This window comes from Lepisma saccharinum, chromosome 8 (assembly GCF_977018435.1).
Source record: "Lepisma saccharinum chromosome 8, izLepSacc3.1, whole genome shotgun sequence".
NCBI lineage: Eukaryota > Metazoa > Arthropoda > Insecta > Zygentoma > Lepismatidae > Lepisma > Lepisma saccharinum.
Window position 1 is genome coordinate 33,782,833 of NC_139236.1, and position 23,539 is coordinate 33,806,371.

The 23,539-nt window shown below is 35.5% G+C and overlaps 3 protein-coding genes across 6 annotated transcripts in view; 2 read left to right on the plus strand and 1 right to left on the minus strand.

Moving 5' to 3' along the window:
- Positions 1-753: 753 nt before the first annotated feature.
- On the plus strand, positions 754-6,827 carry ND-MNLL (NADH dehydrogenase (ubiquinone) MNLL subunit). Its single transcript, XM_083127406.1, has 2 exons — positions 754-892; positions 6,565-6,827. Exon 2 carries the CDS (start codon positions 6,566-6,568, stop codon positions 6,737-6,739), a length of 174 nt encoding a protein of 57 aa, XP_082983532.1. The 5' UTR covers positions 754-892; position 6,565; the 3' UTR covers positions 6,740-6,827.
- Positions 6,828-7,958: 1,131 nt separating this feature from the next.
- Positions 7,959-21,590, minus strand: Nek2 (serine/threonine-protein kinase Nek2). Of its 3 annotated transcripts, none has more exons than XM_083126457.1 (6): positions 21,479-21,590; positions 17,724-17,904; positions 16,742-16,899; positions 14,918-15,167; positions 12,304-12,443; positions 7,959-10,731 (listed from the first exon to the last, which is right to left on the minus strand). In XM_083126457.1, the coding sequence occupies exons 2-6, from the start codon at positions 17,871-17,873 to the stop codon at positions 9,534-9,536; spliced, it is 1,896 nt and encodes a 631-aa protein (XP_082982583.1). In that variant the 5' UTR covers positions 17,874-17,904; positions 21,479-21,590; the 3' UTR covers positions 7,959-9,533. The 3 variants fall into 3 exon arrangements, with proteins under 3 accessions (XP_082982583.1, XP_082982584.1, XP_082982585.1); XM_083126458.1 differs by lacking the exon at positions 21,479-21,590 and adding an exon at positions 21,290-21,418; XM_083126459.1 differs by lacking the exon at positions 17,724-17,904 and having other exon boundaries at positions 21,479-21,575.
- A 211-nt stretch (positions 21,591-21,801) lies between these two features.
- The window catches only part of LOC145990925 (ataxin-3-like), a 44,094-nt gene continuing 42,356 nt past the window's right edge, over positions 21,802-23,539 (plus strand). For both annotated transcript variants that reach the window (XM_083126461.1, XM_083126460.1), the window contains exon 1: positions 21,802-21,892. In XM_083126461.1, coding sequence (XP_082982587.1) covers positions 21,869-21,892 — 24 coding nt within the window. In that variant the 5' untranslated portion in view covers positions 21,802-21,868. The remainder of the gene's footprint in view (positions 21,893-23,539) is intronic.

Below are 23,539 nucleotides of genomic sequence, written 5' to 3' on the forward strand. Positions count from 1 at the left end.
AGCAAGTGAGATCTGTGCTTTACAAGCCAAACAACAAAAGATGCAAGAAGCAAAGGCTATTGCAGAACAATTAAGAAACTTGAAGCTTCTGAGAAGTAAAGTTTCTTAATTTGCTGTATTCGACGTTAAGTACATTTCTTGTTTTATATTTCAGTCTCAATAACTTATTATTCCTTTTTAAATTGGTACTAATAATTGTCACTTCATTTTTATATGTTTTAAAAATTCCAATAATTTGTTTGTCTTAACTATTATTGTACGCATTACAGATTAATTGATATTGTATCCATTTATAAACATCTATGAAAGTGTGAAAATATTTCAATGTTCTATATCAGATATGTTAGAAATTGTTTCAGAGTTGTTTAAAGTTCTAGAAAACTGGTCATCTTTGTTCTTAATTACATGCAAAGAAGTGTCATTTTATTTTATTATTGAACTAGTTTTGTTATTTGCATCAGAAAACAGTAATAAAGAAGGTGAGGATGGTATGGCTATGAGGGGAAATGGAGGAGGCCATTGTAAAATTATAGTAGTCATTTACTGTGCATTCAATACTCTGGAAAAAATATGAGGATTCTGGAAAACTCGGGGAAAATGGATTTGGAGTTTGCGTGGGAACCCTGTGAAAGCTCTCTGAAGGTGTCGTTGTCAATATAAATATCTGTGTACTTATTTTTTGTACTATTGCAGATTGATGGCCATAGGTGTTGTTAGAACTTTCTGGAGGAGATACAAGTACATTATAATCTTCCCCACCTTGGCCACATCTTCAATTTATGCTGATTTTTCTCACACTCAAAAGTGGAAAGCTCAGCAGGCTGCACTCAAGCAGGGAAAGGAAACAATTGAATAAGTAGGAAATCGAAGTCTAATTTTCTCCATTATAAAGGTAAGTGAACATTTTGAAGAGCAGTGTGTAGGTTGGCAATGGAAAGTTAAGGAGGAAATATAGTAAATGATGTGTATAATCTTAGCTTAAAATGTAGTATAAATGTCATGATTTTTATTAGCGCTGAGCCAATGCAAATGCTTGAAATTGTAACAATTAAAAGTTGTTCAAAATATTGATTAATATTTGTGAGTGAGTATTCCATTCTAATTATAAGCATAAATTTTTCTTCAAAATATTCAATAATTTAATCATAATATTAAAATACCTGAGATGTAATCACAAAATACAGTTTTTCTACATAATATTGGTGGAAACATCAAATTTTGCCTATTACCCCGACGAAACTTCATGAAAGTGTTGCATGACCTTTTGTGGACCCTGTGAAAGCCTAAACACCAGAAAAGTATTGGCTGGTATTGGCTCAGCCCTAATTATTATGTTTTCTACAATAATTAATTCTAATTTATATACAAAATGTAAATTAATTATAATCAAAAACATATGTAATATCCTTGTTGTTGCCTTTGTTTTTTTGTACCATGAATCAGAAATAATTCAAAGTTTCTAATATCATTTACATACTTGTCCCAGCCCTATTTTTCCTTTGCCTGTAAAAGTGAAAATTCTTATTTTCATTCAATAACTTGCTTATATATAGGTATATATACATATATATTTATATAAATATCATTGTAATGTTTAACAGTGCAAACTTGTCTCTATGTACTTATTCACCGAAGAGACAAGCGACATGAGAGTTTCACACCGAAGAGACAAGCTGCAAGCGACACTTGTTTCTTTGCTCAGTTAGCGTGATGATACTGATATAATTGCATTAATCAGGTTATTAGTCACCCGAAAAAAAGTGACAAGAGACATTGTTAATGTAAATCACATTGTAAAATTTGTGCAATTTATTGAAACTCGGGAGAGGCATGTTGTCCATGAGAAAACTGAGAAATTATATACACTGACTTCAAACTGTATACACTAGACTTTCCATCCTGGATAAAGTGAAGACCTAAACGCTAGAGAAGTGGTTCTCAACCTTCTTTTAAAGTCACTGCCTGGATCCCAAGAATTTTCCTCATAAATACCTTTCCAGTATTTAAGATTTTATACAAGAACTAACATGCACCATGAAATTAAATATTGATAAATAAATTCTGGCGTAATTGTAAAGAGTAATAGTTTAATTACGTGTAGGATTGTTGACAAATATAAAAATATGGATGACGAAGCAGTAATATTGTCTCTTTGTAATTAAGTGATCCCTGGTTCGATACCCGGTGGAGGCACGGATCCCACTTTAAACTGTATGTCCAATCCTGATTAAGTCTATTTGTGCATAAAATGGACTTAAAAAATGAAAACTCACAACTCAAATATGAAATTGGGATTATGTTAGTTGTCAACCACTTTCAGCAGAACCTTTTGCAGCTCAGTATAGTTGATTCGAGGGCCCCGTACCGGGTCGGTCGTGGCCCGGCGGTTGAGAAACGCTGCACTGGAGTACTTTACCATGTTGACTGATCAGTTTTGGACTAGCGTGCCTCCATCTGCTGGCCTTTTCAAATAAAAGCAGTCATGTCCTAAATGGCCATAGCACAGCCTCTCCACATGATGTTGAAAGCAAATAGCTGGTGATAACTGCACCAAAAAACTTGATAAAGCGAAAAGAACGTTGTTCTTAAATCTTAAAACATTGTACATATCGATATATGTTATTGTATCAACAACATTGTACATATCGATATCTTATCATAACAACAAATTATAGCTTCAAACATTTTGTAAGACCTCCGGTTGGGCTCTCTTCTAGAATTTAAATATAGCTTGTTGGAGTGAAGCATGCGAACAACAAACTCAGGCAACACGATGCACGGTATTCAGAAAATGGTCCAGCCCGAGAGACGCGACAAGCGACACGTGCTGCTTGCAGTCTCTCTTCGGTGTCGCTTGCAGGTTGTCGCGTAACACATGTCTCTTCGGTGTGAAATCTCCCTATGAGGATTGAAAATGAACGACATGTATACCAGGTGTGCCGGTTAATAATTCTTAATTGATCCGAAAGAAAACAAGTGTATCTGGGGAGAAAGGTAACAGATGCTTTATTCAAAGTATGCGCCATCGCTAGCTATACATTTTGCCCATCTGTCCGTCAAATTGTGGATGCCCTACCAGAAAAATCGTTCACATTTTGAGGTGATCCAGTCAGCAAGCCATTGTTCGACATCTTCGTAATTGTTGAAGTGTTGCTGGGAAAGTGAGTGAAACCTCGATGAAAACAAGTGGTAGTCCAAAGGGGCTGTCTGGTGCGTATGGCGGGTGGGGCAAGAATTCCTAGCCAAGTGCAGAAATGGTGTGTCTGATGCCTTTCGCTGTGTGTGATGAGGCGTTGTCGTGCTGCAAAATCACTTTTATGTGTCTTGTTGCCCAATCTGGATCTTTCCCATGGCATGAAGACGATCAGATATGGTTTTGCGACCAACATTTAACTTCTCTGCCAGTTGTTGCGTTTGCGTATCGTCTTCGTCCAACAGTGCTTGTAATTCGGCATCTTCGAATTTTTTCGGCTGGCCCGAGTGATCTTTGTCTTTCAAGTCGAAATCACCACTTTTGAATCGTCTAAACTGACGCACACATGCATCTTGCGTTAGGACATTGTCACCGTACGTTTCCACAAGGATACAATGGCTTTCACTCGCGTTTTTCTTTTGATTGAACAAGAAAAGCAGGACGTGCCACACATGCTCCTTATTTGGTTTGAAGGTCGACATGTTTACCACAGAAACCCAACATCACCATCACTCGCACTCGGTTGCACATCCATGGCATTTTGACAGGTACTGTCCTGGCAACACACTGACGTAACAGTTGAGACTGTGCACCAACCCTTTCTTTCCAGCGCTATCCAGTGACGAAATTAAGAATTATTAACTGGCACACCTGGTATGCTCACTATTAAAGTAAAAGACAGGCAAATTTCTGTTCAAGAGTTGATGTGGAAGCTATACATATACGCTGTCCCGGGAATATCTGGAGTGGGCAAACTGACACAAATGTCTGCGCAAGTGGTGACTTGAGAGGGCTCGACCAATGAACGTGTGAGAGGAGAAGTGAGTGCAGCAGTGTGCATTGCTTTGCTCCACAGATTCCAAGGACAGTGTGTAGTGATTGTGTAGCCTGCGAAAGCAGGGGATTGATGAAGATATAAACAAAAGAAAATTGTAGTAATATCTATGCATGCAGTTACACTTGCACCTAGTATTTGGAAAAATGGGCAAAATGTATTATTATAAATCACAGAATGAAACATGCACATTGTTCTTGTTTAGGTGCGTGGTTTCAAAATTTTCAGCAAAGGAAGAGTTTTTTTTTTGTAAAGACTGGCAATAGTATAGTAGAGCCGTTGTTTATGTTCCTGGATTTTATAATTTCCTGCTTCATAAATTAACCCATTCGAGTAAATTTTTCCTGGAATATACATTTTCTCACATTTTAACTTTTTTCTACTGGGTTCCCTGGAAAACATAATGTAAAGATAATTTTTTATATTGAATAACAAATATATGTAATCGTTGTACTATGTGATTTGACAGCGAGTGGTAATGTTGACCCTTTGTAATCAAGGGGTGTTAAGTTTGATACTTGATGGAGGAACACTCCATCTGAGGCAATCCAGATTTTGGGATTCTTTTTGTCTGTACAGTCAACCATTATCCTTGTGAGCTACCACAGTTTGTGTCAAGAAAGTTGTGAATGCACTCCTGTGCATATGAACAATATTTCAAAGAGATCTGCATGCCCTTTGTGTGTCGATTACACATTGCGACTTGGTTAAGAAGTCTCTAGCTCATATGCATTGCTCTGTGTATTTGCAAGACAATAACACCATGAATTTGCTGCATCAGAATTTTGATCCAACTCCCTTGACTTCAATTGCTCTTAACACAATGAATGTGGTCCTTTTCCCATCTTTTACAATTATTAAAAGTGATTTCATGGAATTGCATTTTCTTCATACTTTTTTTTAGACATGAGTTGACTGGCCAGTTCAGTGAGAACCTGTTGCAAACAGGTTTCGTCAGTTAAAACCATACAAGATTGTGTTTCAATAATTAAACATCTACAGGGTGTCAATATGCCAATAGCTATTTTTAAGATGCTAATACATAATGTAGAAACCATTGTATAATGGCAAGTATCACAGGAAATGAAAGCTAATTCTCTACCATTTATGTTGTGTGTAACTGAACATGCCACCAATGCTTAGTACAGAAGAGCGAGCAAGATTTGCTGCAAGGTACAAGGTATGGAAATCAGTAGAGGATTATCTTTCCATCCGATCATGATTTCTGCAAATTCCATGTGGTGCTCACAGCCCTCGGGAAACGTTTGCTGGATGTAATGAGGCTTCCAGGAACAGAAAATTAATCCTTTTTTCAAAACAGTCTCAACGGTATAGCATGTTACCCTACTTGCCTTACGGACGCTTCTTTCAAACATTTCCCCGCATGTGAGCAACATTCTCTTCCAATCGTGATGTTGACAGTCGACCAGTACGTTATGCATCCAACCTAGAACCTCTTCTCATAAATTAACTATGACCAGTGCTCGAAAAATCTTCTTCAGAGCTAGGCACCAGCATACTATAAGAAGTTGAGCATCACCGTATTCAAAACATCGCTAAATCATGTGAGAAAGCTGGAAATGGGGTTGGGGGACAAAGAGTAAGGAATAGTTAGTTACTGATTCTATTAAATGTTCACAACGTTGATTAAAAAAAACAAAAACATTTGCTAACTTTTGCTGTATTGCAATTTGAACTTAGAATCTTCAAAATTTTGAAAAAAAAAAAAAAAAAGCAATATTACAGCAAAAGTTCACAGTCGCCAGGCTGAAAATTTTAGTCGCCATGGCGACCTGGCAACTGGGATTTTTTGAGCCCTGACGATGACATTTTTTGATGGTGTTGGGATTCAGCATTGATTTTTAATCATTCTCAGGTCTCCATCAACGGTGTTCATGAACTACAGATTTCCATACCTCGTACCTCGCAGCAATTCTTGCTTGCTCATCTGTGCTAAGCTTTGGTGACATGTTCAGTTACCTGCAACATAAATGCTACAGAATTAGCTTTCATTCCCTGTGATAGTTACCATTATACAATAGTTTCTACATTATGTATTAGCAACTTAAAAATAGGCATTGACTTATCAGACACCCTATATAAACACATTTTAAATCATTAAATACAATATTCAGAGTTTTGTCTTTTAAATTACATGTAATTTATTAAATATAATATAAAATATATGTATTAAAATAAATATATATCATTGTACAGTAAATGGGCCTTGCATGTACCAAGGATACAAACGTCTCCATAAACTTAAGGCTTGAGTGGATCTTTGACCAACATTAGGGCAACTATTTTCGAATCTTCCTTCCTCCTCTTTTGAAAAACTGCTGATATGAATTCTAAGCACATGTAGTTTCTCATATTTTAGAATATTGTAACAGTTTTTCGAAAGAGGAAAATGTAAAAACAGCTGCCCTGGCATCAACCAAAGGTCCAGCCGAGTCTTGATGCTTCATTTCCTTCTTTTCAAAATGTTTGCTTTGCTTTCTATTTTATTCTTTCATGTTGCATTTATGTTTTGCAGGATGGTTTTTTTTACTGTCGTCAAGTACTATGCATGGACCATAGTTCCTCTCACAGGCTATGGGATTGGGTGGTGGCTGGATGTAAAGGAAACTGAGAGATTGACGAGATTCAGAGATAAAAGTGCCCTGTATGGACGCCAGTTGAAGCCAGGAGAGGCACCATCATGGCCATAGACATTTATTTCGATGATTTTTGTTAGTACTGTATATTTCTGTGTTACGGTAGACTTGTAAATAAATATGGTAATATTCACGTAGAGAATGATTCTTTTATCCATCCACCCGAAGCAAAGAAATATTTTTGTTGGAGATGTGGCCTTTTAGTTGGACACTTAACCATCATTAAAGCAAGCACTTACCATATTTGTAAATATGTTGTTACACATGAAAACTAAACTTCATGGATATACAGCATGCACCAAAATGAATAATAAGCTTTCCTGAACCTACACATGGAAACCTAATAATGCTATGTTCACCGACTACTTTTAACGTAAAAAATGTTTTCCACTGTTTTTCAAATTACATTCGGGTAATTCCTAAACGTGTTTGTAAATGCAATCTGGAACACTATTTTTTTACAAATCCCATAATTGTTCGTGGGTGCTTAAAAACGTACTTCTTTAGCATATCAGATGGTATAGAGTAGTTCAATGTTTAAGGATAGGCTGGTCCATTGAAAAGCAAGTAAAATTCTGAGCAGATAGCTCCATCCTGCTGGCACAATTGAGTATGGCATGGGATCCCTCTAAAATAAATGTGACAGTGATATGTCTATACTGCCCTATTTAGCCAAAACACTGTAACTCCATTTCGGTCTTTGGGTACTTAATTCATGTAGATAATAATTTCTATTTACGGATGTTTCCAAAGAAGAACCTTATTTTTTCATTGGCATACTTGTCAACATTGCTCAAATACTGTCCAATCTGCATTTGGTCAACTGCACGACCAAGTCAACATGAATAGAAACAACACTCAACAATAAACGCATTCTCCTTTGATGTGCGCTGCAACTTCAATGTAATTCTGTGTACCAACAAACAAATGAAACTGTGGTTGTGTGGCACCAACTTTCATGATGGATCCTGTATTATTAGAACAGTTCATGTTGAGGGAATTTGGTTGTGATTTTTTTCACATTTCTCAAGAAAACTTTTTAAAATAATAAAATTGTGTCATATTTCAAGAAATGGGGAAAAAGTTGAAATATTAATTTACTTGTAACATCTTTTTACTTAATCCGTAAATCTGATTCACGGATAAAGTAAGTACTTGCTTATATTGGACATGGTGAGACTAGCACAAGATTTTATTGTACTACTTTCTGTGATTGGTTAATGAAGGTGTGGATAGAGAAATAACATGCAGAGATATGCAAAAATATCTTGTTAATAAAGCAATAACAGGAAATTCATTACAATTCCATATGAAACAAAATGTCTCTTTGTCATGAAATTAACATTTACAATACAATGTTTGTAAATGAACAAAAATACAACTTACTTGCTCCATTTGGCATTTCTACATCTGCTTTTATTCTTGCACACTTCCGAGATTAAATAAACTGCCAAATACCAAGCACTTGAGTGATTAAATTATACCAACTCACAAGTCCATTATATGAGAGCATAAACAAACAAAAAAATCACACATGTACATAATAAAAATATATGCTGTATTAGCATATAAGAAGTGGATGGAAGTCTGCAGCAGCAAAATAGTTACTTATATTGTACATAGAGAACTTTTCATAAACTACTTTTAGCACCAACATTAGTTATTTGCATTTTTCTTCTAATGTGTAACAAATATAATTATGTATACAAAAACTTTGAGGTAGTAACAATGATATAAAAATTAATAATTATAGCACCAAACAACAACCATTTTCACATCTTGTGCAGGAAACACAAGTCAAACATATTATACATTTCTACACATCATGGTAGATACAAAGTACATAATGCTATAGTTAGCATTTCTAATGAAGAAAATATTCACTGGATGCACAATTCACCAAATTATTAGGATCTAAACTTAAAGCTGACATTGTGTAAATTACTGTCACATGAAAAAAAAATCACCCAAAAAATTCATTTTTGTTATGTATAGATAAATCATAACATGAGAAGCTGCGTGTCAATATTGTTTAAAATATTTACATAATCACCATCCAACTTTGTGAAGGTGCAGCTCTTAAGTTAAAACTTCCATGAATTATTATGTCAGTATTTCTCCAGGAAATGTTTTGCCAGTGGAATTTATTTGTATGAATTAGACCAAAGAATTAGGAAATGCAGTAACATCAACATCATTACACAAACATAAACATGGAATTAATACTGTCTAAAGTGATTACTAATTTACTGAAAAATTTCATAGACTTTCTTGTTATGGACACATATTCTGTAAAGTCATATAAGTTTAAATTGTTGTCACTTGGATTTGATTACTTACCGGTAATTATTCTTAGCAAAAGTCTACATAGGAATTAGTTTCTTTTTTACTCTGCAGACCCATATGCTCATATGTTCAGGCACAACAAAAAAGGAGATCCTCGTGCCAGAATAAGGATGGAGAAAATACATGAAGGAGGAATTAGGAGGACACATGAGTGCAATGAACAGTTTTTGATCTGCTTCATTATCCCCATTATCAGGGTGCTCCTGACTTACGGGTATCTCCTTTTATACTGTGCACATCTGCCCAGCATTGCTTGATTGTAGTGAGATTGAAGACTTTCAATAAGGTTGTTACAACCCGAAGTCTGTTACTGTACCCCCTTCTTGCCCCCTACCCTGTTAACATTTTTTCCATGGCTATACATGTGTAAGGATTTCATTTAAAAAATGGCTAGTTTTCCTATCAGCTGACAAACTCGGAGGAATAAAAAATTTTTCCACTCGTTATAAAAACTCTTCCTATTTTGTACAATACAATCATAACCTCTCAGGTACATAAAAATTTATCTCAAATTATGCAAAAGCTTTCCAACTACTTTTGCAGCCTTTGATGTCGTAGGAAGAGCATCCTGCCTAGTTTTACCTTTACTATTTACAGTGTCCTTTACTACTAGATCTTGAACTTCTCTGGTGGGAAGAGAATATTCTATGTTTTCCTTGTCCTTTCCTAATGCCTTATTATGAGCAGATCTCTTTGTTTCCAACCACAAACACCTTTTTTCATTCCACGACATCCTTTCACTTAATCTTTCTAAAGTTCTGGGATTATAGTCATGGATATCATGTGATAAAACTGTACCTGCACTGGATAAGACTCCTTTTTTATAGTTATCGAGAACAGCTTTTTCTAGATCATGCACAGAATATTTTGGTGCATAATCCAAACTGGGCAAAGGAGGCATTTGCTCGACATTTTGTAATTTCGTAAATGGCTCTCTTGCTTTCTCCTTGCCCTGTGTTATTTCTGGTAATTTCTCAAAATGAACCCTTTTCTCTTGCTTACACTGTACAAATTGAGGCTTGGTAACTACATCGGGATTCAGCTTTGTTGAAGTTGGAAGAACACTAGTGTCTCCAGGATCTGCACTGTAAGAAGTGTCCAATGATACATCCCTCAGAGGACTTTTTGCTCTGTGGCTGCTCTTCAAGGTACCACTGTATGATGACCTCGTGTCCCTGCACTGCTTCAGATACACATCAGCCCGTGTTAGCTTTTCTTGTACAAGTTTCCCTAAGAGCAATATTTTCTTCTCTCTTCGTTCCAGTATCCTTTCCTTCTCTACAAGAGTTAATTCTTTCAGACGGAGAACAGCTTCCTTGTGCTTAACTGCCTCCAGTTTCTCACGCAATACTGATTCCGATACCTTGTTTTCAATTTCATTATGCATTTCAGCTTTTTCTTGTTGAATATCTTCAACTGAATTTCCCTTTTGTTTGTAATACTGTGCTCTTTCTGGATGCATTTCACCATTACACTCATCAGCCAATTCAGCTGAGCATTCATCTGAAAGTTCGTTGCCAGCAGCACCTAAACGTTTGGCGAATGATTGAGATTGTGCAGTCTTTTCACTTAAATGCATAAGCACTGTTGGATGGTGAACAAGCATCTCGATACTTGGACGAAGATCATCTTCAACAGTCAACATGAAAACTACGATCCTCTGTAGGTCATCACTATAATGAGGAGGGATACGGTGAAATCTGAAATAATAATACAGTAAATTGAATTTTTTACAAAAATCTTAATTTCCACATGCTAGGAGTCATGTTTGACCGACCTTGCAACAGAAACCACAAAAACAGTACAACAGCAAGGTTTTAACTTTTCATCAGGGAGAAAAAAACATAGGTAAGCTGAAAGAAATTTTACTCAAGTGCTGTTTGCAGATTGTTGGAAGCTCCCTTGTAATTGTCCTGTTTTGTGCTTTCTGCTACAAAAAATTCAATCAAGAATTGATATTTGACAATTTTTAAATTTTATGAACTGTTACAATTTTAAAATCCCGGTGAAAATTGGCCGAGTATCAGCAGTTGCTGGTTCAATTCAATTCAATTGTAGGACCAATGTATAAGTATTGGAAGGTATGGAATCACCAATACTGGCAGATATTTTTCTGAATTACGTAAATATGCTGCACTACACACTTGTGAAATCTAAATATCCTGAAAAAATGCAAAATTTTAATTCTTTTAACAACAGGTTTGCAGGTAGAAATGGGGTTTGTGATTAGATGATATCTCATGTAAAATTATGAATATTTTAAATAGGGCTGAGCTAATGCCAATGTATTGGCTGATGCCAGTTGTATCCATAAGGGAAAGTGTCGGTTTGAATTTATTTACCAATACTGACTGATAATTTTATGACGTTTTGGTCTTGCGGGCTTCACAAAAATGGCATGCAACACTAATTATCCTGGAAATTATGCAAAATTCAAAGTTCTCTTTTATTTTGGGTACAGATTATCAGCAGTTGTATTGGTGTTGGCTCAGCTCTTAATAAACTGAAAGCAATAAAACCTAATGGGGCATGAAACTTAAAAGACAGCTACAAGATACTGTTACCTCGCACACAATAATGGAAACATTCATGAACAGTTTGGAATTACAAAACGTAAAAGAACATATTCACATAGATATATAGAGTAGGGATTTGAATTTGATGCTACCAAAAACTTTTCTGGAAGCTTGGTATCTCAGTTTGCAAAAAAATGTTGCATAACACATTTGTAGACTTATTATCCTGCAAAATGTTCTATTTCATTTTATTTTGCACCAACATTGTATGTAGAAAAAAAAATTGAAAGTCAATGACTAGTTCATAATTTGATTCACACAAATGTACTACAAAGCCAGCCCTGGTGTCATCTTATGTTATGCGGCCACTGTCTTACTGTGTGGTACTTATTTCAATACTTATCCTCTTAACAATTTATTTTCTTTCACCTTGTCCTGCCATCTGTGTTTCTTTTTCAAAACTCCTTTCTTTCTACCTCGTGTTATTTAAATATCTGGTTTGTAAAAACTCTTCTTGAAACAAATAGCGACACTTATGTAATCAAAATTAAGGTTTTGTCACTACTTAAGGAGGACACCCTGTTGGTCGCCCAATCCTTATGCTGCCCCTGAAAGCTATAGTGATGATCATCTTTTGATATTCTTCACAAAATGTTTGCCATTTATATCAGTCATCAATGTTGGTAACAATTTCACATTTCACATTTATAATATCCTGCAATGTTACTTTTTCAATGCAAATACCAATGTGCTTACCTTCCATCTTTAATTTTTCCTAGGAGCTGTCTTATGTTAGACCCTGTAAAAGGTGGGATAAGAGAGCACAATTCATATATTAAGCATCCCATGGACCAGATATCAGATTTTTTGTTGTATGGGCATCCTTTTACTACCTCCTGAAAGTATGAACAAACATATTAAATTTTGCTTATGTTGTTTGATTGATTACTAAATTATCCTTCATCAGATAATCAGAAAGGGCATATTTCATGAAACTTATTTCTTTTTCATGAATCAAACTAGAACATGTAAATTTTTTAATATGCAAATGGAATGTTATTTTGAAGTTCTTTCACTTTGAAGAAAGAGATTGACATTTACCTGTAAAATTTAATTCCAAAGGATAATCTTTCTTTCCCTAAAGTTTGCTGTTCCTAGTGGGTCTTGAAGCTAACACAGATTTTTATTATGCTAACGTGTACTTTATGGACCGGCTTGAAATAAGAACTAACAAATACTGAAGATTTTATGTGAAAGTCAGAGCCACAAAACAGCTGTTTGTCTTGCAGTATTCTCTTTTGTTACAAATGTTTGAAAATGTGAAGAGATTACATCACATACTAATGATAAATACTGACTACTTTTGTTCTACAGGGTGGCTGAAAAGTAACTCCCTATTGAAAAATACTTATAACTTTTGTAAGAGCAAAACATTTCCATGAAACAAAATGTCTTGTATTCCTAAAGTGGTAGAATTTAATTGATAATAATTTGTACTTTCTCCTCACGGTGATAAGAGCAGCCCATAATGACCTGATGACTGACACTGTGTGAGCGTGCCCAGCTGACATTCCCTTACGAAGTGTGGCAGTCCGTGGTACAGGAGCAGAGATGGTGGCAGGGTGTTCACAGACCTTGTTCTTCAGTTGATGCCCAGACCACCAGAATCTGCAATTGCAGCTGATGACTGACTTCAGGACTTCAAACAAACAGATTCTGATTGATTGATTTAGTTTATTTTACTTCGCGTTTTGTGCCTCTAGGCTAATTTGCGAAGATGGGGATGAGTGATGAAATGATTTAATTGATGAATGGACATTCACAAACAACCAAGCCCGACCGGGATTCGAACCTGGGACCCTTGGCGTCGCAGCGCGATGTGCTAACCACTCGGCCACAGGGTCGGGCACAAACAGATTCTGCACCACTGCAAATTTTCTCCTTCAGTTTGCATGTTGAGGAACAACCACTACTGCGAGAGTATCTACCACATATTATGAATTGAAATTCTGGTAATCTTGGTATCCACTGAAGAACGAGGTCCTTGAACACCCTGCCACCTTCCTTCTCTGCTCCTGTACCACAGATTGCCACACTTTATAACGAGATGCCATGAGCACACTCATGTAGTGTCAGACATCGGGTCATGATGAGCTGCTCGTGCCATTGTGAGCAGAAAGCACAAATTAGCAATTAAATTATGCCACTTCAGGGATAATAATAGACTTTGTTTCATATAAATAGGATGCTACTTACAAAAGTTGTAAGTATTTTAATAGGGAGTTACTTTACAACCACCCTGTATATTGTATCACTTTGCAAATTTGCCATATTATCTGTGTTCTAATTTTAACTACTTATCCAAATCTGATACGAATTAACCAGAAAAATGGAAAACAAAAAGAAAGATCAAATGTTAAATACAGTTTCACTTAATAATTTATATAAATAAATATTAATTCCATACATAGACAGGTGAGAGTTCCAATGAGATGGTGGCAGTGGCCATTGAAATTAATGTAACAATAATGAAACCCAGTTTCTCAGAGAAGTGAGTATATCACCTCTCTCTACTTATTTACTACTGTGTCTTTCACTTCCCAAAATATGAATTAAATCCATGTTAACTGTTACAGATTTTTATTGGTTAATTAGCTGTAGGTTATGAGTCTACATCTATTGATTATAGAATTCAATAGTGCATTATGGATAATAGTATGGCAAAACTGGACAATTTGTAGTTAGTTCACTTAATTGCAGCTGGTGCACTACATGTAGTACTTACTAGTTTTCATTAGTTTCCTTAATAGTGAATTTGAAATGTTTGTACTTAACACACTTTGACAGAGTGTAATCAATAGTCTAGAACAAAAACAATCAATATCTTTTTAATGGTGAGAGTGGGTCACCAAAACTGATATGCAAAAACAGTGAATTTTAACCATGTTTGTACTATGAATATACAGTGGAACCCCGATTTTACGTTCCTCGGTTTTACATTTTCCCGCATTATACATTCAATATTCATGCTCCCAATAGAGCAAAATGCTATAAAATTTTCCTCGATTTTACATTTTCCAGCATTTTAAGATTTTTCAGCTTGGTCCAATGAAAAACGTAAAATCGAGGTTCCACTGTAAATGTAATTTCTTTTGATGAATTTGTGCTATACATAACTACATATAATAGAATGCTGCATAAAGGTAAACACCATACATCTATTTTGAAAAAAAATCCTTATTTCTAATATCTGCTCAGTGCAAAAATCTGGAGGTGGGAAAAGTAATAATGGAATATATTAATACAAATGAAAATAAACATTTAAGGATGAAAAATACAACATAAAAAAACAAACAAAAAAAATACATACTGGGCTCATGTAGTAGGGAGTACCAACAACACTCTTTGCAAAGCTGAAGTCACTGTTTAACACCTTGGCTAAACCAAAATCCCCCAGTTTCACATTTCCATCTTTGTCAAGGAACAAATTCGCAGGCTTTATGTCTCTGTGTAGGATTACTTTCCTCGTTGGGTGGAAGTGAGAGTGGCAAGCTTGAAGTGCTTTGGAGGTCTGATATAATACTTGCCAGATGAATCCTTCTTCCAAAAAGGTGTTGCTTCTAAAAAAAGATTCAAAATTCTTTAAGAATTAACAGAAATAAGTGGACCACCACAATTGCATCAAAAACATCCCTTGGTATTATTGTCTGCCTAGACTCAAAGGTACAGTCATGGATACTTCTGGGTTGTGATAACACCATTGCTTTCAATATGATCATTACAATCCAGACTTGTGTCGTCTATGACTGTACATTATGGGATCTTATGGGCTTTTCCACAAGAAAGACAATTATATCTTTATTTTTCTTTTACCGTCATCATCATCATTTGCCAGTTCCTGCCAAATGCTTATGTTGGACTGTTGGAGCACAAGTTGGTTTCTGTCTATTGAGGAAAATTTAAGAAATAAATTTGTCATATTTTCAGAATTAATAAAAAAACATAATTTTTATATCTGAGTAAGTCATATCACACACCCGAGTTCATTTTAAAAATACTTACAATGGCAATTCATGTTTTCAAAAAAAAAAATCAGATAATAATATTTTATTAATTTATAGGTGTACTAATATATGTGATATCTAGTCATATTTTTTTTTCTGAAATCCTCATGGTTTGGTTAATATTGTTGTGAAATTTTAAAAAAAAGATTGATTAATTTGTAAGGAAGATAGATTTTTTCTAAGGCGGCGTAGCTTACACAAGAGAAGATGAAATCACTGAAAGTTTGAAGGGATTACAAAAATGAAAGCAGTTAAGTTAGAGACAAAAAAAAATATGTGGTTTCTCACCATGGAAGGATTAAATTTGCAAAGTTGCATCAAAATGTGAGATCATGGGTACCATGACCTGGAGCTGACATGGAATGACCCTAATATTACCTTGCCGTTGGCTGTACATACACACATTCACTTGTAACGCATATTAGCATACAAAATGCACCTTGTTTGTTATAATCTCTGAAGTTGGTTTTTCTTTTCGATTTTTTTTAATAACTGTCGACTGACAGTTGTACTGACAAGCACTGGGAAGATGGATGGAAATAGGTTGCAGCAGTTACACAGTATGTCACTGTGTGTGTCAATTATTCTTTTAAAGTGTTTTAAGATGTTCTACACCAGATGATTTATGAATGAGCAGCACTTTTCTTCTGTAGCATCCAGCAGCATTTTAGCTGTAAGTCACAAAGTTTAATGATCCACTACAGCATTCAGTGACAGCGACTGGGATCCAAAACTGGGGGGCAAGGACAGTTCAGTTTCCCTTCATACATAACATTTAGCATAGCGCGGGAGCAATAGTGACAATACAGTTGCCCCCCCCCCCCTAATTGCCACCACTGACTGAATTTTAAACTCTGCCATCGAAGCTTGTAGTACTCATATTTTCCAAGATTTCAGATATACTGGTGCTAGTATACTATAAATGCAGCTAGATTTTAACCATGAAGCTACCAAGAGGGTAAATAACAAAACTAATGAAAGAAATATGGATGCCCATACCGTCCCTGGATTTTTACCAAGGAATTCTGAGCTTACAGCATGCTGCAGGACACTGCCCATCTGTATATTGAGGTGAAAGACAATACAAATCCACTATTTGACACATGGGACGTGGATAGTATAATTCTTACCTTTTGCACTTGTTTATTAATGTTGCTAGATCTCCACCTTCACAATATTCCATTATTATGTAAAGAGTGGTTGTTTCTTTATGTATGATCCTGTCATAATATTTCACAATATTTGGGTGCTTCAGTTGGCGAAGGAGGTTCACTTCATACACCAAATGCTGAAAATGAAAAACATGCAAATTAAAACCAAACATACGTATATATATATGTAAACCAACCGAAAGCTAATCCATCAACATACCTGAATTTACATATTTGGAAACTTAATATTAAATAAAAGGATTAGAAAAAAAATATACCAGTTCCGTATATCGAAAATGCATTAAAATTGCATATTTTGTGTTTCGCGTGGTTTGTACTTACTGATTGAGTATTGTGGAACATAGTTCAAGGTGCCATTATGCTTTTTACACGAAAACAAACACAATTTTTCACATACAGAGTGATTTCTTTGATTCCTTTCCTCGCTTCCGTAACACACAATATGGCGGCCACATCTTGACTCAGGTTGTGGGTATGCAGTGTTTCCAACCTTCTTCACCAAAAAATACCTACTATTGTGTTCGTCACCGGTGGAAATTGTACATTATGCACAGGTAGCTGACGGATAGCCCCACGAACCATTCACGGATAGCCCCACAAACCATTTCCGATAAGGTTAGGCTAGGCAAGCATAGTGAGAAAAAAGGAGTTGGAAACACTGACAGGGGCTTATGTCATCAAACGTACGCAGCATGCAGTTCACATAGCAAAAGCAATGGTGCGTCGGTGAGATACTTCTCTTGAAAAATACATGATTTCCTGGTCAAATATATTCTACGATGAAAGAAAATACCTCAACGAATGTTGGAAAGCTTGCAGAAACTCATTTCCGTAAGTAGTTCCTCCTGTAAAAATGAAGAAACGTGTTTCCGATATACCGAACTGTTACCAATATATATATATATGTCTTATGTCCAATGTTGAAAACACCGCAACCTACCTGCTTTTGATCTTCTGACATTTTTCCATAGTCAATTGATTTCCAAACTAGGACTTCCTTTGTTAATTTTTTCCTTACTTTATAGCACACACCAAAAGAACCTTTCCCAATCACATCCAGCACTTCATAATCTTCAAGCTTTGTTGGCATTATGATTCATATGAGCATGTGATTGTTGATTCTGCAAATAAGGAACCAACAGTTGTAAGAAATGATTGACATGAAAAATGGAGAACAGGTACACTGCTCTTCACATAAAGTGGCACACTTTCTAGGACTTAACAGTTGTAGAATGTGCCACTTTATCTGAACAGGAGTGTACAAACATTTGCTTGTTTTCTGATGATATTGGTAACAAAACTCATTATCTGTGTTATTAATAATAATATTTTATTATCATTAAGCTTGTACAGCAATAGACAAGGTCAAGAAACAAAATACATGTAAAATATATTGTAAAATAATATAAAATTATAACCCCTTTTATGGCTAAGTTGCACTAAAATACAATATTTTTAATTTTAAAAAAATCATGAGTTGAGAACAATGGTGTAGCAACTAACCAGGCATACAGTTTATGTTTAAATACATTCACAGCCATATTTGTCACATCAAGAGGTATCTTATTAAATAGTCTTAAATCTTCAGCCTCATAACTGTTCAAGGATTTCGCGAGTCTATGGTAGGGTATATTTATATGCCTGCTGTTCCTTGTAGTATAGGAATGTACATCTTGTCTACTTTGTAGTTGTGGCAAATTTTTATTTACATACACAGTATAAATATATAGATTCATCACAGTCATAAATTTTAACTTAACGAACAGTGCCTTACAATGAACTAATTTGTGTGAGTTGGTAATTATTCTCACGGCTTTTTTCTGCTGTATTAAAAGTTCCTGTACATAACTGCAGTTCCCCAAAGTAATATTCCATATGAAATAATGCTTTGAAAGAAAGCAAAGTAAGCTGATCTTACATAATCTTCAGATAGATGACTTTTTAAATTCAATTAACAAATATATAACCCTGGAGAGCTTGGCAGTCATGTATTTAATATGTGGCTCCCATGATAATTTATTATCAATGACAATACCTACACATTTCACATTATCTGAGCTATTATCCATTGGGGTGTCTCTTAGACTGAAAAAAACATGTGTTGGGTTTTACTTTCATTCAGCAAAAAACGTTAGCTCTGAACCACAAAGAAGTTTGATACAGGGTATTATCAGTGACGGCTTTAAGTGTGTTATGTATGATTATATATCATTCATCATGAGAGCAAACAATAATGGTCCAAGAACCGAACCTTGAGGTACACCGCATTTGACCTCTCCATTCCTATACAATTGGGCTACGGTTCAGGAAGGTATGAATGAAAAAGTTTAAGATCCGCACCACCAATGCCATAGTACGTCATTTTTTTAAAAAGTGAAGTGTGTTCTACACAATCAAAAGACCTGCTCAGGTCACAGAAAGAGGAGCTAGCAAAGTCCTTAGTTTCGAAAGCCTTAAGTATATTTTTGACTAATCTCCCCGATGGCGCAGTGGTAGCTTCCTCGCCTTGTAATCAAGGGATCCTGGGTTCGATACCCGGTGGAGGTACATAGTGGTTCGGATCCCACTTTAAACTGTAGGTCCAGTCCCATAAAGTGGACTTAAACACCAAATCAATCCAATCTCTCCATGGCATCAGCAGTTAGCCTAACCTTCCTGAAACCAAACTGTGATTCGCAAATTCCATTATTATGGTCCAAGTAATTGCATAATTGAGAATACATAATTGATTCTAAAACTTTTGAAAACACTGGAGTCAGTGAGATGGGATGGTAGCTGGCTAAACAATTTTTCTCACCTTTTTATAAATTGGGACAACCCTTGATAATTTCAATACATTTGGGAAAGTTCCTTTCCTAAGACATTTATTTATACAAAATGTCAGTGGAAAAATGATACAATCTATGATTTTTTTAACGAGCACCTACCTAAATTATTTTCTACAAATGTTACAGCTGAGTAAATTTCAATGGTACCATGACCTCCAAAACAACTGGGATTTAAAAAATTAAACTACATTCACCAGGTGGTGGGAATAGCAGTGTGCTGAAGATCAGAACTGCACAATCAGGCATGGAAAATATTTACAAAATTAATTTTAATGTCGACAGCCCTAAACCTAACAAGGTAACAGTTCATTATATCGGAGACACATTTCTTCATTTTTACAGAAGAAACTACTTAAGGAAATGAGTTTCTGCAAGCTTTCCAACGTTCGTCGAGGTATTTTCTTTCATCGTGGAATATATTTGACCTGGAAATCATGTATTTTTCAAGAGAAATATCTCACCGACGCACAATTGCCATTGCTTTCGCTACGTGAACTGCATGCTGCGTACGTTTCATGACATAAACCCCCTTTTTTTTTCACTGCTTGCCTAACCTAACCTTATCGGAAATGGTTCGAGAGGCTATCTGTCAGCTACTGTGCATAATGGTTCGTGGGGCTATCAGTCAGCTACCCGTGCATAATGTAAAATTTTCACACGTGACAAACACGATAGTTGGTATATTTCTGTGAAGAAGGTTGGAAACACTGCATATCCACAACTTGAGTCAAAATGTGCCCGCCATATTGTGTGTTGCAGAAGTGAAGAAAGGAATAAAAAAAATCACTCTGTATGTGAAAAATTGTTTGTTTTCATGTAAAAAGTATAATGGCACCTTGAACTATGTTCCACAATACACAATTGGTAAGTACGAATTATGTGAAACACAAAATATCCGATTTTAATGTGTCTCCGATATAGCGAACTGTTACCCTTAACAATGAAAGCATTAAGGAATGTAATACTTCTTCATATTTACGTCATGTAACATACTACCAGCACCAACCCATATTGGACCTTGCAGTATTTTTTCAACTCCATGGTGTGCAGAATGTACAAAAGTTCTTGTCACCCACATGAAAATAAATGCACAACAATGCAAGCTTGATACACGCAAACAAGTAATGCATACATACATCCATTAACAAGCCAGGCCAGGTCATGGATCACGTGCATGCATTTTAAAACCTTGCGAAAATAGCTTGGTAGCTAGTTTCACCACCCGGTGAAGCTAGTCACTACCTTAAAAATCGAATGATGATAATGTTTACAGTAACATTTCTTTGGTCATATGGCAAACCTACATACGGTTGTGATAAAATTGTCATCAGATTGCTGCATCACAAAACTGCAGCTGTCAGCATCCCCTGCCAAATTTGTTTCATTGTACGATCCTTCATTTATTTAATTAATTCGCCATCGTCGCGATTACGTCCTTTAGACCAATGACTATTAAAATATGTACAATGTTTGGTTTCTCTCTTTTATACATAAATACTCACGTAACATGAATATTTAATATTGATGTCAAAAGAACAGATAAAATAAAAATTTAAACTTTGCATGAAGTAACCCGCAACATCTGTTGATTTCAGATACTATAATTGAAGGCAAAACCAAACCTCTCATCAAGTTGTTTCGTACTGTACAAGTGACATGTATATTAAACTGAAATTACCTAAAAATAAATAAATCCAAAGAAATTCACTGTAGCCGGTCAAGGATTTCACTGTCATTCCGTTAACTGTCAAAATTCAACCGAATGAAAATACTCTGCCTCAAAATATAGAAGCCGTTATTTCCTAGACAGATCATATTTACAGGAAAACAGTTACACGAACAAATAACGTTTTCACTTATATCATACCTAAACATAATGCAATGTTCGTTGTACACTTGTTCCCATGTTTGTTTTCCGTAATTCATATGTAAAGTTTCAAATTACCCTCGATAACAGTAAGGATTGCCAACTATCCATCTTATTAGACGTAACGCTAAAATGAAGATAAATTCTTTTCACTTTCGATTGTCACTTGTCTTTACGCCTAAAGTTAAAATTTTAGTTAAATATGACTATTTAAAGCTGAGGTTTTATCTTTAGTGTAGAAGTAAATGGCATTGCATTGTAGATTATTGTACGATTGTAGAGCAGTCTATCATAATAGTTTGCAGCTCTGATCATGTTCGCATTCGCAGGCATTTGTTTTCTATACGCTATTCGCAACTGCCATGTTTTTACGTAATAAGTGGTGGAAACATGGAGGCAATTTTTCATGAAAAGGTACGCAAATTTGCAAAATAGTGTAAAATAAAAATATCAATAAATTGTAAATAGTTGTTGACTTGAGCCCTTTTTAAATATATGATCAGAATACGTACTACCGTGTAGTAACTGTACCGATATGTTTGTTATGTGATAAAGGGAGTGTCTTGTTTACCGTATCTCTTGTGATGGATGTTGTACTTCATTGAAAATATTGGTATTTAATCACGGTGTGATATAAATGTTTTACTCATAATAAATCTAGATGCATGTTGTATTTTGCTTGTAATATCAGAGTTTAGCGTTCGCCACAGAAGCTTTTAAGCTAGTAATAAAATGTTACCCATACGAGAAACCGCTATTTATTGACAAGCATAATTACTTCCAGTTTACAGTTCAATTGACAAGACATAATTTGGGTTTAGATAATGGAAAGTTACAACTTTTTAAAAATGAAAAATAAATGTCTGACATGAACATTCTGGAAATAAGATTACTTGGTAACAGTTTCATAGATCGGAGACACATTAAAATCGGATATTTTGTGTATCGCATGGTTCGTACTTACCAATTGTGTATTGCGGAACATAGTTCAAGGTGCCATTATGCTTTTTACACGAAAACAAACACTTTTTCTACTAAAATAACGCATTTTTCTAAGTGCTACCGAACGCACGTAACTGTGCGATATTGCTTACTTTGCGAATTATATCGCTTCTTTTATTTTCGAATATCATTGTTTCCAAACCTTCTTCACCGAAAAATACCTACTATCGTGTTCGTCACGTGTGCAAATTGTACATTATGCTCGGGTAGCTGACGAATAGCCCCACGAACCATTTCCGATAAGGTTAGGTTAGGCAAGCATAGTTAAAAAAAAGGTATTGGAAACACTTGACATGATTTCCCGGTCAAATAGATACCACGATGGAAGAAAATACCTCGACTAACGTTGGAAACCTTAGAGAAACTCATTTCCGTAAGTAGTTTCTTCTGTAAAAATGAAGAAATGTGTCTCCGATGTATGAAACTGTTACCGATTGCTTACATATTCGACTTTTCGCATGTTAAATTAGATGAACGTAATCATTAACACACACACTGAATTACGTCTCCCCCCACGTCCCTCAGTTAGCCACCGATATATATAATCGATACCTCTTGAGGGCCTACCTTCGATTGTTGGATTCATCTGCTCATTGTACATCTAAAAAGGCATATTTTTAATTGTCTTTCTTGAAGAGCGATTTTTTAAAATTTCTGCTGTATATTTTACATTGAGCGAATAGGTTCAAGTACCGATTGTTTAATTCAGAATTTGTCATGTTGTTGAGACAATTTTTACATGGTTCAATTTCTAATTGTGCCTGTTAACATACACTTCAGAGTCTTAGTGATTACTTACTGTGCGTAAGGTAAATGTCCCTAATTTCGACAATGTGCCTAAATTCGACAGGGTATTTGAAAAATCGTAAAAGATAAGAAAACTATGCAATGCAGAAAATCGTGCATGTATCATGCGACAGTGTACAGGTTTACCCCACGTCGTGAAAAGGGCAGTTGCACCAGATGAGACATAGCAGCAGCGCGGGAGAAATTATGACGGCACTATTTGCTAACTGCGAAAAATCGACTGATTTTTAGTGGATTTCATAAGAAGGTAAA

What these genes read in the sequence shown, in the direction of transcription:
- ND-MNLL (XM_083127406.1), top strand. Translation starts at nt 6,566, where the DNA reads ATGGTTTTTTTTACTGTCGTCAAGTACTATGCATGGACCATAGTTCCT.
- Nek2 (XM_083126457.1), bottom strand. Translation starts at nt 17,873, where the DNA reads ATGCCAACAAAGCTTGAAGATTATGAAGTGCTGGATGTGATTGGGAAA. An exon ending in TTAATAAACAAGTGCAAAAG is followed by an intron (nt 15,168 to 16,741) that starts GTAAGAATTATA and finishes ATCTTTTTTTAG; the next exon opens with AAGCAACACCTTTTTGGAAG. An exon ending in CTCCCTACTACATGAGCCCA is followed by an intron (nt 12,444 to 14,917) that starts GTATGTATTTTT and finishes TCATACTTTCAG; the next exon opens with GAGGTAGTAAAAGGATGCCC.